Source organism: Nicotiana tomentosiformis, chromosome 6 (genome assembly GCF_000390325.3).
Source record: "Nicotiana tomentosiformis chromosome 6, ASM39032v3, whole genome shotgun sequence".
In the NCBI taxonomy this organism is placed as follows: domain Eukaryota; kingdom Viridiplantae; phylum Streptophyta; class Magnoliopsida; order Solanales; family Solanaceae; genus Nicotiana; species Nicotiana tomentosiformis.
This window is the reverse complement of record NC_090817.1, coordinates 21,856,988-21,870,666: the sequence shown is the minus strand read 5'-3', so window position 1 is coordinate 21,870,666 and position 13,679 is coordinate 21,856,988. Positions and strand designations below refer to the sequence as shown.

The 13,679-nt window shown below is 40.1% G+C and overlaps 1 protein-coding gene across 1 annotated transcript; it reads right to left on the bottom strand.

Moving 5' to 3' along the window:
* Positions 1 to 9,256: 9,256 nt before the first annotated feature.
* On the bottom strand, positions 9,257 to 12,647 carry LOC138893667 (uncharacterized). Its single transcript, XM_070178318.1, has 3 exons — positions 11,975 to 12,647; positions 11,094 to 11,311; positions 9,257 to 9,352 (listed from the first exon to the last, which is right to left on the bottom strand). Exons 1-3 carry the CDS (start codon positions 12,645 to 12,647, stop codon positions 9,257 to 9,259), a joined length of 987 nt encoding a protein of 328 aa, XP_070034419.1.
* Between the last annotated feature and the right edge of the window lie 1,032 nt (positions 12,648 to 13,679).

The following is a 13,679-nucleotide window of genomic DNA, read 5'->3' as shown; positions in this document are numbered from 1 at the left end:
ACCTTTCAGAAATATCTGTTGTGGAGATGTGCATTCATGGAATGCACTGGGGCCTTTTTTACATCCTACAAGGGATCAAACCACGAACTTTTGAAGAACTTGCAATGCGAGCTCACGACATGGAGTTAAGCATCGCAAGCCATGGAAAGGCATCTCCATTCGCTGATCAGAAGGAGTTCAAGAAAAAATATTGCATCAAAGAACCAAACCAAAGAATCTATGGCGGTGAAAGCAACTTCTGTGAAAGTCACGACTAAGCAAAAGTTCAAGGAAGATAAGACCCCGAGTCAATATCCCAAAGAGGAGAAATGTTGTCCAACCTTGAAGGAACTGGAGGCGAAGGTTTATCCGTTTCCAGATTCAGACGTACCCATGATCCTCGATGAATTGCTGACCAAGAAAGTCATCGATCTCCCTAAATCAAAAAGACCTGAGGAAATTGGTAAATTTGGCGATCCGAAATACTGAAAGTTTCATCGCGTCATTAGCCACCCTACAGAGAAATGCTTCATACTAAAGGAGAAAATCACGGCTCTTATAAGTGAAGGAAAAATCATCATAGACATGGATGAAACAGCAGAAGCAAATCATGCAAGTATCGCGCTCAAGGAAAAGAAGTGTTCAAGGTTGCAGAACGCGTCAAGCGTCGCCTTCTTACAATTTGGAAGTTTCAAGCCCGTTGAAGTTGATCTTCCAGGGAAAACTATTGAAGGTTCACTAGAGCTGGATACTCAGTCCAAAGACAAAGACGATGAGGGTTGGACTCTAGTCACTCATAAGAAATGAAGACATCAAGAAATTTTGAGGCTACCACTTCCTAAGCCAAGAGCAAAAATAAGCGATGTGGATAATCTACAACCACCAAGAATTATCAAATCTTCTATTAGCAAGAAGATTAACAGTGCATTATCGCCGAAGTTCCGAAAGCCCATCACATTGCATGAATTCTTTCCTGAAAAATTCCTTCATGGAGGTCATGCTGGTGCAACTCATGTAGTTTCTAGTACTGACGAAACAAATGAAAGCAATGATGAGCTCGCTCCAATAAAAACACAAGAACATCATGATAACGGAAAAGTTATCACATGTTGTGCAACAATTTTCTTCACAGATGATGACTTGCTGCTGGGGTCTAGGCCATATAACAGACCTTTGTTCGTTGTAGGGGTCATTCGGGAATAACATCTCAATCGCATACTTGTTGATGATGGTTCGACGGTCAACATAATGCCAAAGATGGTGCTAAAAAAGCTTGTGATCTCTATTGATGAGCTATCCAAAAGTAACCTAACAATTCAAGGTTTCAACCAAGACAACGAGCCATAGGTATGATCCGCGTGGGATTATCCATTGGTGAGATGAAGTCAAACACCCTGATTCATGTCATAGATGCTAAAACATCATACAACCTACTGCTTGGACATCCTTGGATTCATGAGAATGGAGTGGTATCATCTACTTTGAATCAATGTCTGATGTACATAAGGAATGGAGAGATAGTCAAAATTGATGCAGACATCAATCCTTTCACTAAGACGGAGTCATACTTTACAGATGCAAAATTCTACCTAGATTCTTGTGAACCAAGTGTGGAGAAACCATCATCAGTCGACGAAGATGATGTCAAGTCAGAAGAAGAAAATGAGGCTCAATGGACTACCACCAAGCTACCTAAGAAGAGAACTGAAGAAGTCTCCATTAAGTTGTCATCATCTGAAGGTGACATACAGACAAAGACTGATAAGGAGCATCTAGTTTTTCGCTATGTTCCACGTGAACGTCGAAAGAAAGGACAACCTTTGCTACAGGAATGTACTCCAAAGAAGAAAATGAGTCACAAATATATCCAACATTTGAAGGAGCATATGACTGTTCCAGTTGCACAAATCCCATACGTGACTTGTGAGTCTACTAAAGGCAATATCCAAGCTAATAAAATAAAAGGGCACTATAATACTAAGGCCTTCATACTGCTTGAAAAGTCTGGTTATGACTTCTCCAATCCATCAAGACTAAGAGAACTCAAAGACGAAGTCACTGGTGAAAAGATACATGGGCTCAATAATCCCCAAATGAAGTTGAGAAAGCAAGGGCACTACGTCGCCACTCCAAAGTTTGGGTTGGGATTCAGTTTGACAGAGCCTATTCGAATTTCGTCTAAGATAAGCAAAGAGATAGCTTCATCACGACACACCTCAGTATATGAGATGAAGAAATATAAGGGCAAGAAAATAAAACAACGGCCTTCAGTGTTTGATCGCATTGGAGGCTCAACCCCTCCAGTCTCGGTGTTTGAAAGGCTAAGTCACAAAGGTGAACGTGTATTTTCCAAACATCTAAAAGGCTCAAATACCTCTATCTTTTGTCGCATGGGAACCACAAGGAAGTCACTATCTAGAAAAATACTATCAAAACATAAGGAGCAAGTCGATGAGAAGCGGGATCATTTTGAAGTTGTTGCCGACAAAGAAATCCGTAGTTCTTTGATCGAGGCCAAACCTACACTACTATAGAGTAGCGAGGATGGTCGATGCAGTTTTACCCAACGAGGTCGGGATCGATTTCCACAGGGAGTTAATTTGGCTTGGAGTTAGGTATCTAACTAATCTAGATGTGCGTGTTGTTCCTAATTGCACTTTCAAACATTGTTGCGATTGATTCTATTCTAATTTTATACCATTGTATGCTAAGTGTAATCTAAGTACAATATGTTTTTGGTGAAAGCTTTCAAGTATTAAAAGGCACTAGTGAAGTGACTTCTGCCTAGGTGAGTATCTAATGGGTATCAAGAATCTAGGACAAGCTTAGCTTGTTATGGTTGGGGTCATGATATAACCAACACACATAAGTTCTCACTCTATACCTCTCGCTAGTTTGAGTGACTTTGCCCGATTTGGCTTTCTCAAGCCCAAATGGGTGTTCATATAATACAAGTAAAATTGGCTCAGGTCGGGTATTACTATCTCTAGGTTTAACCCTTTAATTGGGGCTATCAATCTCTTGAGTTCACCCCAATTCCTTATTAGCCTAATTTTTCTAGACTTAGTCCCTCTTTCTCAAGAAGAGCCAAAGTCATAAAGGCATGAGTTAGTGTTTGCAACCACTAATTCTACAATTTTAGAATGAATTAGGCTAAATATCACTAACCCATAAACAATTAAGCCCTAAAATTCAAGATCCATTAAATACCCACACTAGGGTTGGGTCACAACCCTAGCTATGGGGTCTAGCTACTTATAATAATCGCAGAAATCAAAGATAAAGATGAAATATAAGCCATAATATTAAAGTACAAGATGAAAATCTAAAGTTTGAAGGTAAATCTACTCTAAAATTGCCCAAAAGGGGAAAAAGAAGCCGTTCACATGCTATGCTAAGCAAACAATTAACCAAAAATTGATAAAAGGATCTATTTATACTAGGCTGAAATTTTCGGACAAAAATGCCCCTGCAGAGGATTCGCGGACGCGTAATTCTGACCGCGTCCGCTCTTGAGCTTTCGCGACCACGTAATAATGTGCGCGGTCCGTGTTTCTTCAATACTGGGCTTGGATTGGGCTTAGTTTCGCGGACCGCGTAATTTCAACCGCGTCCGCGTGTGGTTCCATCGCAGCCGCGTAATTTGGATGCGGACCGCGTTCTTCAGTTAAGCCCGACTTGTAGGGTCTCTAAACCTCAAGATGCACTCTTAGCGGAATTCCCTTCACGTCCGCGTAAGATAAATTTGCGGCCGCGTAATTTGGACGCGGGTCGCATTCTCCATTTGAGCCCAAACTGTAGAGTCTCCGAACCTCGAACCACACTCTCAGCGAAAATCCCCTCGCGGCCGCGCCAAAGATTTCGCTGCCGAGCCTTTCCAACGCGGTCAACGGTGATTTTAGTACTCAAAGCAGCTTCTCTGAATCTACTTTCGCGAACTACGTAATAGTGGCCGCCTCAGCAGTGGTCCTTATGCGGCCGCGCTTTTCTGCCGCTCTTAGCGCTCCAGTCTCAGCCTTGGATTCGTGCAGGTTTGACTCGTTCATGAGTTGATTATGGCTTCTTTGCCTCATTTTGACCCAACCCTGCAAGCAAGCATATTAAGTTAATTTTCGGGAATACCTTTACGCATTTTTGACCCAAAACATAAGCAAAAGAGATCAAATAATAGGCTAAAACCCCTAGTTATCAACTCCCCCAAACTTAAGCTTTTGCTTGTCCTTAAACAAACAAGGTAATTTCCACCTCCACAAGAAAAAGAAAGGAAAATTTTAGCTTTCCTAAGGTGACTTCATCAAGCATCAATTGGGACTAACAATTACCCTCAACACAAATGCATTATCAACAACATCATGCTATGAATTCTTGAGTTCCATAGTTCTAATGTGACACAAAAGCATCAAGAGTTGACTCAATTCATCAAGGAAATTCGCTCTCTCACGTAGGTCATTGTGGATCCCTGACTCCTTCTCCTCTACTCTCCATGAGCTAATCTCACCTTATAGAATGTGACACTCAAAACAGGGATTGTAAAGAAGTGCGCTCATCACTCTCAAAAGAATGTCACAAGTCCGGCTCTAAGTACCATAAGCTTGCCCCTCATGTAAATCACCACTAATATAAGCTCACTCAACTTGAAATCCTATAGGGCTTTAGCGGGATGTAATAAAGGCTTTTTGGATCAAGGTGTCACACCTCCTTTTTCCCGAACGGGGATATTAGGGGAGTTTTTCCAATTTAAGTGACATTAATCGAAATGGGATTATTTATTTATTTCAGAGTCGCCACTTGGGATAATTTATGGTGTCCCAAGTCACAGGTTTATTTTAAATCCCAAATCGAGGAAATTTGACTCTATTTATGGTCCGCGAACACAGAAAATCGGATAAGGAATTGTGTTAACCCGGGAGAAGGTGTGAGGCGCTCCCGAGTTCCGTGATTTTAACACGGTCGCTCAGCTATTAATAATTGGCCTAATTATCTAATTTAAAATCTATTGTGCTTTTTAGCTTTCTGACCGCTTTTAATATTTATGGAATTTATTTGAAACAAGTCACGATGTCGTACACTTGTCGTTTTGACACATATCGCAAATCGCGCCGCATGAAATGCACCCGCGATTTACAACATGCTTATTTTATTATTGTTTAAAGTTGTGGTCGAGTCACGTGAAACGCACACTCGAATTGGGGTTGCGTATCATAACTATGCCACGGGAACCGTACCCATAGTCACGGCAATTTATTTAATCATGCCTAAAGCAAACTACGATGTTCATCAATTGCTATTTCTTAGAATCTGGGATTATAAGGAATTTTTACTTTTGGTAGGCAAGAGCATGTAAAGTTCAAGTTAAAATTGCTGGCTCATACAGGCGAGTCCATAAAAGCCACAGACAGCGTCTCTTCATTTGTTTCACAATTTAGCATTAGCTACAATTTCCATTCGGAAAAGGATCAAATGCCTTTTTTACTAATTAAAGATGACTATTGCACATTTATCGGAGTAATTTCTCAATCAACATCAGCTAACACAAGAGAAAACCTTTAAAAATGGAATATAAACATACACCATCTTAATTAATAACCAAAGTTTAACAACACGAAATCAGGCTACCGGAATCAAACTCATAAAAACACTTGAGTTACCGGTTCATACTATAAGAAATCAAGCCAATTGGTGTCCAGATCAATTCTCCACATGTTTTCACCCAATTCTCATCTTCTAAAACCACATTACTCAATGGAAAAACACACATATTTTAAAATCATTTTTCTGACATAACAAGTGCAGTAAACTTGAATTGCAATTCAACTACGTTTCAATACAGTAACCAAACAAGAGGTAGCATGGTGAATATCAACCAATTTGGAAGATTTGAAACAACACAAAGTATGAACAGATTTGCATTATTCTCATTCAAATAAATCAAAGGTTTATATCATTCGGTTAAAAATGATACCTGGCCATAACAAACAAATGGGAGAAATGAATCTCTAACTTTGAAGGAGAAGCAGTAACTAGAATTAGGAACTCAGCTCTTAGCCAGACAAAGCAAAAGGAATAATTTCCAGTACAGAACCGCAACAAACAACCATAAATTCGAGGTTCAACAGCCTTTTATAGATTCAGGGAAGAGTTCAAAAATTCAGCAATCAATTACTCCCCAAACCCTCTTCGAAATCCCAGTTTTCTTTTGGTTTTCGAGCTTTTGTGATTTTCAGATCTTCATTTGGATTTAAGTAAAATCAGAACAAAAGTGACGCAAACTTTGGTAAGGAAACATAACAGGAAGAGGGATGAACCTTCATATGAAGAATGAAGTCATTTCTGGGCATTACAGTGATGGCCATTTTGCAGTAATAACCCATTGTAATATGCTAGTTCAGAAATGAACAGCATAAACACGTCGATAAGAGAAATCAAAATCTACGGCATGACTGTTGAAAATAAACTCATCCATTCAAAGTTCAAAAAACATTCAAGACATCATCATATACGCCAAGATACAGAAATAAGAGAAATTAAGCAAATAACGCCAACATTCATGACACAGAATCTACAGAAAGGAAGAAAAAATAGAGTTCAGAATGTGACCTCTTAAATGATAAGCAGAATTACAATGAAGAAAACGACGTCCAAACAAGAACTTTAGCAAAACCTTCTCGAGCAGCGGCGAACTCAACAACTTCTCAATCGAACTCCAGTTTTCAACTCAAAATCCAGATTGAAAAGCAGAGACGGAATATTTTTTTTCGAAAATCTTTTAGACAATAATTGAAATAAAATGGAACAGAAGAACACTGAACATGTTTCTCTTTTTTTTTAAATATTTTTTCTTGTTCTGAAACTAAACCAGAAAATCAAAAAATGGAGATCAACCACTGAGAAGAAAAGAACATTTTTTTTTTTACCCTAGCTTTCCTTTTCGATTTTTTTCTCTGAAATTTTGTTCCCAAAAGAAGACTTTTCTCAGAAATCTCTTAGCCTCCCTATATATGCCCAAAACAGAAATTTTCATACCTTTTTCTCCAAGTCATGCCCTAAGATTCCTTTTTTTTCCATCCAAAAAATCCGCAAAAATCCGATTCCCTTTCTTGTTAACCAAATCGGACAAATGGAGGTCTAGGATCTTGAATCCCTCAGATCCTACGACCACCATTCATCCGAAATCGTTCTCAATACCAAGAGTGCGTGAAGCCTAAGGGAGAAAAGAATCTTTTCTGTCAGAGGTCGTTACAAGACGGGTGACGTGGAGGAGGGAGGGTGAAGGAATCACGTGCGTGAGTTGGAGGGGGGTGAACTCGCTTGAGTTCAAGCGAGTTTGGCGGAGGAAGAGGAAGCGGGGGGAGGGGGGGCGCCGCTTGGGTTCTGGAATTAGGTTTAGGGTTCTGGGAGAGGGAACGTATAATGGGCTTTTTATATGGGGCGTGAGAGTGGACTGCGTCCGTTGGATGGAGATGGATTGCAGGGTCGAGATCGATTCAGCAAAAACGACGTCGTTCGCATTAGTCGCTAGACTGGACCGGGTGAGGGGCTTGGGCTTGGCGGATTTGGGGGTGATTGTTTGGGCCAGAAATTATTTTGGCCCAAATTCGAGACCAAAACGGAATTTCTTTCTTTCTTTTCTTTTTCTTGATTTTAAATCCTAATTAATTAAAACCTAAATTAAGTCTTAAATCAATCTAATTTGTAGAAATAAACCTAGTTATCTATTTTACCATAATTAATTAATTTAGACTAATGATGAAAGAATTATTAATTTGCAATTTAAAGCTAAGAATATAAAAATGACTTTTATATATATATATATATATATATATATATATATATATATATATATATTGATTTTTGTTTAATAATGCAATTATCTCATGCAATTAAATCCTAAATGCAAATAGACCTAAACCTAAAATGTTATGCACAAAATACTTTAGACATTTTGGTATTTTTCTTATGATTTTAGAATGTTAAATATGCAACTAGATGCAAGCAACAATTAACCAAATTTCCTACAAATTCTGCAAGCAACAATTAACCAAATTTCCTACAAATTCTATAAAACTAAAAACAATTAAGAAAAAATCTATTTGTGAATTTCTATAGGAATATTTTAGTTGGGCAAAAATCACGTGCTCACAGCTGCCCCTTTTTCCCCGTTTAGATATTCCATGGGAAGCATCTTAAAAAAAAAATGTTTGACCGAACCTTGCTTCCGAGGTTGCCTACATATCCTCGGCTATGGAGGAATTAGGTCAGTGTAGTTCTGAAAGTTTTGGTAGCTGGGACTACCGAGAAGCTGTGATTTCACTGTTGATGCTGCTGTTTACTGTTTGCTGATCTCCTTATTACACCAAAGTCAAAATAAAAAAGACTAACTAAGCCTATTAGCTACGAGTTACAAGATTCCTATCTATGAGTCTTTTGAAGTTTGATCTTGAGTTTTGACTGGTTCTTCATGCAGACTCTGATCTAAACCTCGATGTTTGCTAGCTGCAGGTGGTAGTTCTTTCTTCTTCAGCTTTTCGGATCAAGATGGGACATGCAAAGCTTGTGACTTCAATCATGTCTTGAGCAGCCCATATCTTTTCATCTACTTCTGCATTTTGGATTCAATTCTTTTTTTTCTTTTTATTCTGGATTGAGACTTCTTTCTTTGGTCATCTCGGACTGTCAGCTCGCATTCTTGAGGCGAGCTTCTGCTACTTCTAACTTGAATTGAATCCTCAAATGGCTTCCCTCGTTCTCCAGGTGGGCGCCTGATGACTTAAAACTCGAAATAAATTCCCTCATTCTCCAGGTGGGCGCCTGACGACTTACACTTGAAATGAATTCCCTCATTCTCCAGGTGGGCGCCTGATGACTTAAAACTGAAATGAATTCCCTCGTTCTCTAGGTGGGCGCCTGATGACTGACTTGAACTTAAAATGAATTCCCTCGTTCTCCAGGTGGGCGCCTAACGACTTACACTTGAAATGACTTCCCTCATTCTCCAGGTGGGCGCCTGATTACTTAAAACTGAAATGAATTCCCTCGTTCTCCAGGTGGGCGCCTGATGACTTAAAAACTTAAAATAAATTCCCTCGTTTTCCAGGTGGGCGTCTGCTGACTTAAAACTTGAAATTAATTCCATCGTTCTCCAGGTGGGCGCCTGCAATATGACAACATAGACAAAACAGAGAAAAATTTCTGCCCCAGTTTGTACCAGGAACATTCATTGATTGTTAGTTGCATCCCATTATCCAGGAGGGTCCTGAAAACTTAAAACTAGATCCCATTATCCAGGAGGGTCCTGAAAACTTAAGACTGAACTTATCTGGAACATATTTTCCTCATGGGGAATTCCTAGCACAACAAACAAGATTTCTTTCCCCTGCTTAAAACAAAGAAAATTTTGTCAGTTTGAAACTGTGGCGGTTAGTTTGTGGCATCCTTGCTGAAGGTGTCTGCTTCTGCCACTATCCTGCTTCATTCTGATTAGCTGCTTCGGGCTACGAAGAATTGTTTGACCTTTCAATCGGACCTCGAACACAAAACCTCTGAATGACTTGAATCCCTTACACTCAACTCGTCGTATAACACTTTCATTCTGACAACTGTGGAACCTTTGCATTTCCTACAAATTTACGAATCACTTGACCAACTGAACTTCAGTTACCATCGCATTGCTCATTCTAAACCATGTCACTTGGAATGTGCCTGGCCAAATCGCTTGGTGCAAATAAAAAGCCGGTAATGAGCTTTGAAGTCCTTTCTTGCTTGCTTAACAAAAGACTAATTTGACAGAGACTTAGAAAAATAGACCCAAAAGAAACGAAGCGAAGTGACTTCGAGAATTAGGAATAATAAAAAAAAACTGAGATGACTATTTGAAGAAAAATTGAAAAGAGACTTATCTGAATGAATCAGCTGGCTCTAATGATCATGACATGCATTTCGGATTGATCAGCCTAATCCATTCAACTAATCACATTTCTGTTCATGTCATGTCTTCATACTTCAAAACCCAGGCTTTCAACGATCCAACTTTTCTGTAAAGTCACCAACCTCTTTCGACTTGTAGTGCCCCGAAGGGTTTTCACCAACAAGCCTCTCTCATTTGTAATTTTTCCTCAGCTCACCATTGCATTATGGTGCCCATGAGGGTTTTCACCAATAAGACTCTCTCATTTTAAATTTTTTCTCAGCTCACTATCGCCTTATGGTGCCCGTGAGGGTTTTCACCAATAAGACTCTCTCATTTATTCACTTTTCCTCGTGCCCGTGAACAAAGGTGCTACCCATGATGCAAATAATACCTCCATCTCACTTGACTTGGCATCCTCAAAGTTGATCAGAAGGTCTTTTTTTGGAATGTAGTGTAGGTTTTGGACAGGGTTAGAAAGAAAGGGTGGCATGCAGGCTCAAAATAATTTAAGATGAAGGGTTTCAAAATTACAACTTTTGGAATCAAATCTTTTTACAAAACTAAAACTTCTGCCCCAGTTTCTTTGAATCTGGGGAATTTTTGGATTTTTATTTTGATGGGACCGAACCGTGTAAGGCTGCCTACGTATCCTTAAAAGGAATCAGGTCGAACGTAGTTCAAACTAGTAAAAGTTTTTTTTTTTTTTTGCTTCTATTTTTCTTTTTCTCCTATCTTTTCTCTTTTCTTTCTTTTGCTTTTCTCTTTTCCTTCTCTTTTTCTTTTGCTTCTATCTTTTCCTTCTTTTTTTTTTCTTTTCTTTGATATTTCTAATTCTGCTTCTGACTCCAAAAGAGGGGTATGAAAGAAAATAAATAAGGCTCAAAAAAGGGGTAACAAATGATAAAAGTGTTTGGGATAGCAAAATAAAAATGCCTTCGTCATTCCAACTTTGAACATGCCCAGTACAAAATGCGATTGAAGATAAGCAAAGAAATCATACATAATATCTCTTGACTGCATCGGAATTGATGGCCATATCCACACATTTACCTTCTATGTCTGTTAAATACAAAGCACCATTGGGCAACACCTTCGTCACAATGAAAGGCCCCTTCCAGTTTGGGGCGAACTTGCCTTTAGTTTCAGCCTGATGTGGAAGGATGCGTTTCAATACCAGCTGACCCAACTTAAATTTTTGGGGACGTACCTTCTTGTTGTATGCTCTTGCCATTCTTCTCTGATACAATTGACCATGGCATACTGCCGCCAATCTTTTTTCATCAATCAAACTCAATTGCTCTAGCCGGATTTTGACCCACTTATCATCATCAATTTCAGCTTCAACAACGATTCGTAGGGATGGAATCTCAACTTCCGCAGGTATAACTACCTCGGTTCCATATACCAGCAAATAGGGAGTTGCGCCTATTGAAGTGCGAACAGTAGTGCGATAACCCAGTAAAGCAAAAGGTAACTTTTCATGCCATTGCCTAGAACCTTGCACCATCTTACGAAGTATCTTCTTTATGTTCTTGTTAGCAGCCTCAACAGCTCCGTTTGCCTTAGGACGATATGGAGTGGAGTTTCGATGCATGATCTTGAACTGTTGGCATACCTCTTTCATCAAATGACTGTTGAGGTTAGCAGCATTATCTGTGATGATTACTTTGGGAATTCCGAACCGGCAAATGATGTTTGAATGAACAAAATCTACCACTGCCTTCTTGGTCACGGACTTGAAAGTTACAGCTTCGACCCACTTGGTAAAATAATCAATGGCCACAAGAATAAACCTATGCCCGTTTGACACTGCCGGCTCAATCGGTCCAATGACATCTATGCCCCAAGCAACAAAGGGCCAAGGTGCAGACATTGTGTGCAACTCAGATGGCGGGGAATGAATCAAATCACCATGCACCTGGCATTGATGACATTTGCGAACGAAGCTGATGTAATCTCGTTCCATGGTGAGCCAATAATAACCTGCTCGAAGAATCTTCTTCGCCAAGACATACCTACTCATATGTGGCCCGCAAACCCCGGAATGCACTGCGGCCATGATAGTCGAGGCTTGTTTAACATCTATACACCTTAATAATCCTAGATCTGGAGTTCTCTTATACAATATTCTCCCATTTAAGAAAAATCTGCTAGCCAGACGTCGAATGGTTCTCTTTTGATCGCCTGTGGCATGTGCCGGATATACCCCTGATTTGATGTATTCCTTGACATCATGGAACCAAGACTCGCCATCAAGTTCCTCCTTAACCACATTGCAATAGGCATGCTGATCACGGATTTGGATTTGCAGAGGGTTGACGTAAGTCTTATCTGGATGGTGTAACATTGACGCCAGAGTAGCCAAGGCGTCGGCAATCTCATTATGGATCCTGGGAATATGCCTGAATTCTACCGACCTGAATCGTTGACAAAGATCATGAAGACATTGTCGATATGGTATGAGCTTCAAATCCCGAGTCTCCCATTCTCCCTGAATCTGGTGAACCAACAAATCTGAATCTCCCAAAACCAATATTTCTTGAACTCCCATGTCTATAGCTAGCCTCAAACCCAGAATGCTTGCCTCGTATTCAGCTATGTTGTTAGTGCAATAAAATCGAAGTTGAGCTGTTACGGGGTAGTGATGCCTTGTTTCAGAAATGAGTGCAGCCCCTATTCCGACACCTCTCATATTAGCAGCCCCATCAAAGAAAAGTTTCCAACCTGGCTTTTCATCATGATCAGCCTCGTCAACATACATCACTTCTTCATCAGGAAAATAAGTCTTCAGTGGCTCATATACTTCATCCACCGGATTCTCGGCCAAGTGATCGGCTAGGGCTTGGGCTTTCATCGCGGTCCGAGTCACATAGATGATGTCAAATTCTGTGAGTAAAATCTGCCACTTTGCTAACCTCCCTGTGGGCATAGGCTTCTGAAAGATATACCTTAGAGGATCCATACGAGAAATGAGCTAAGTAGTGTAGGATGACAGATAATGCTTCAACTTTTGCGCCACCCAAGTCAGGGCGCAACATGTCCTTTCAAGAAGAGTATACTTAACCTCATAAGGAATGAACTTCTTGCTGAGGTAATAAATGGCTTGCTCTTTCTTGCCCGTGATGTCGTGTTGACCTAACACACAACCAAAAGAATTATCCATGACCGTCAAATAGAGGATTAAAGGTCTCCCAGGTTCTGGCGGGACCAACACAGGGGGGTTCAGCAGGTAATTCTTGATCTTATCAAATGCTTCCTGACACTCATCGGTCCACTTAACCGCATCATTCTTCTTTAGCAACTTAAAGATAGGCTCACAAGTTGTCGTGAGTTGAGCAATAAACCTGTTGATGTAGTTTAACCTCTCGAGCAGGCTCATCACCTTAGTTTTATTCTTTGGTGGTGGTAATTCTTGGATGGCCTTAATCTTTGACGGGTCCAACTCGATACCGCATCGACTGACTATAAATCCCAACAGTTTCCCTGATGGGACACCAAATGCACATTTCGCCGGATTGAGCTTGAGGTTGTACCTGCGGAGCCTTTGGAAAAACTTTCTCAAATCCCCAACATGGTCGGACTGTTTCTTTGACTTTATGATCACATCATCTACATAAACCTCAATTTCCTTGTGTATCATGTCATGGAATATGGTAGTCATTGCCCTCATGTAAGTTGCCCCAGCATTCTTTAAACCGAATGGCATTACCCGGTAGCAATACGTCCCCCATGGCGTAATGAATGCTGTTTTTTCTGCGTCTTCCTCGTCCATCAGGATCTGATGATATCCCGC

Coding starts and splice junctions, on each gene's coding strand:
- LOC138893667 (XM_070178318.1), bottom strand. CDS start 12,647: ATGTATGTTGACGAGGCTGATCATGATGAAAAGCCAGGTTGGAAACTT. Junction 11,312..11,974: donor AGATCTAGGATTATTAAGGT/GTATAGATGTTA, acceptor GCACTTCAATAG/GCGCAACTCCCTATTTGCTG. Junction 9,353..11,093: donor CAAGAGCATACAACAAGAAG/GTACGTCCCCAA, acceptor TGTTTTAAGCAG/GGGAAAGAAATCTTGTTTGT.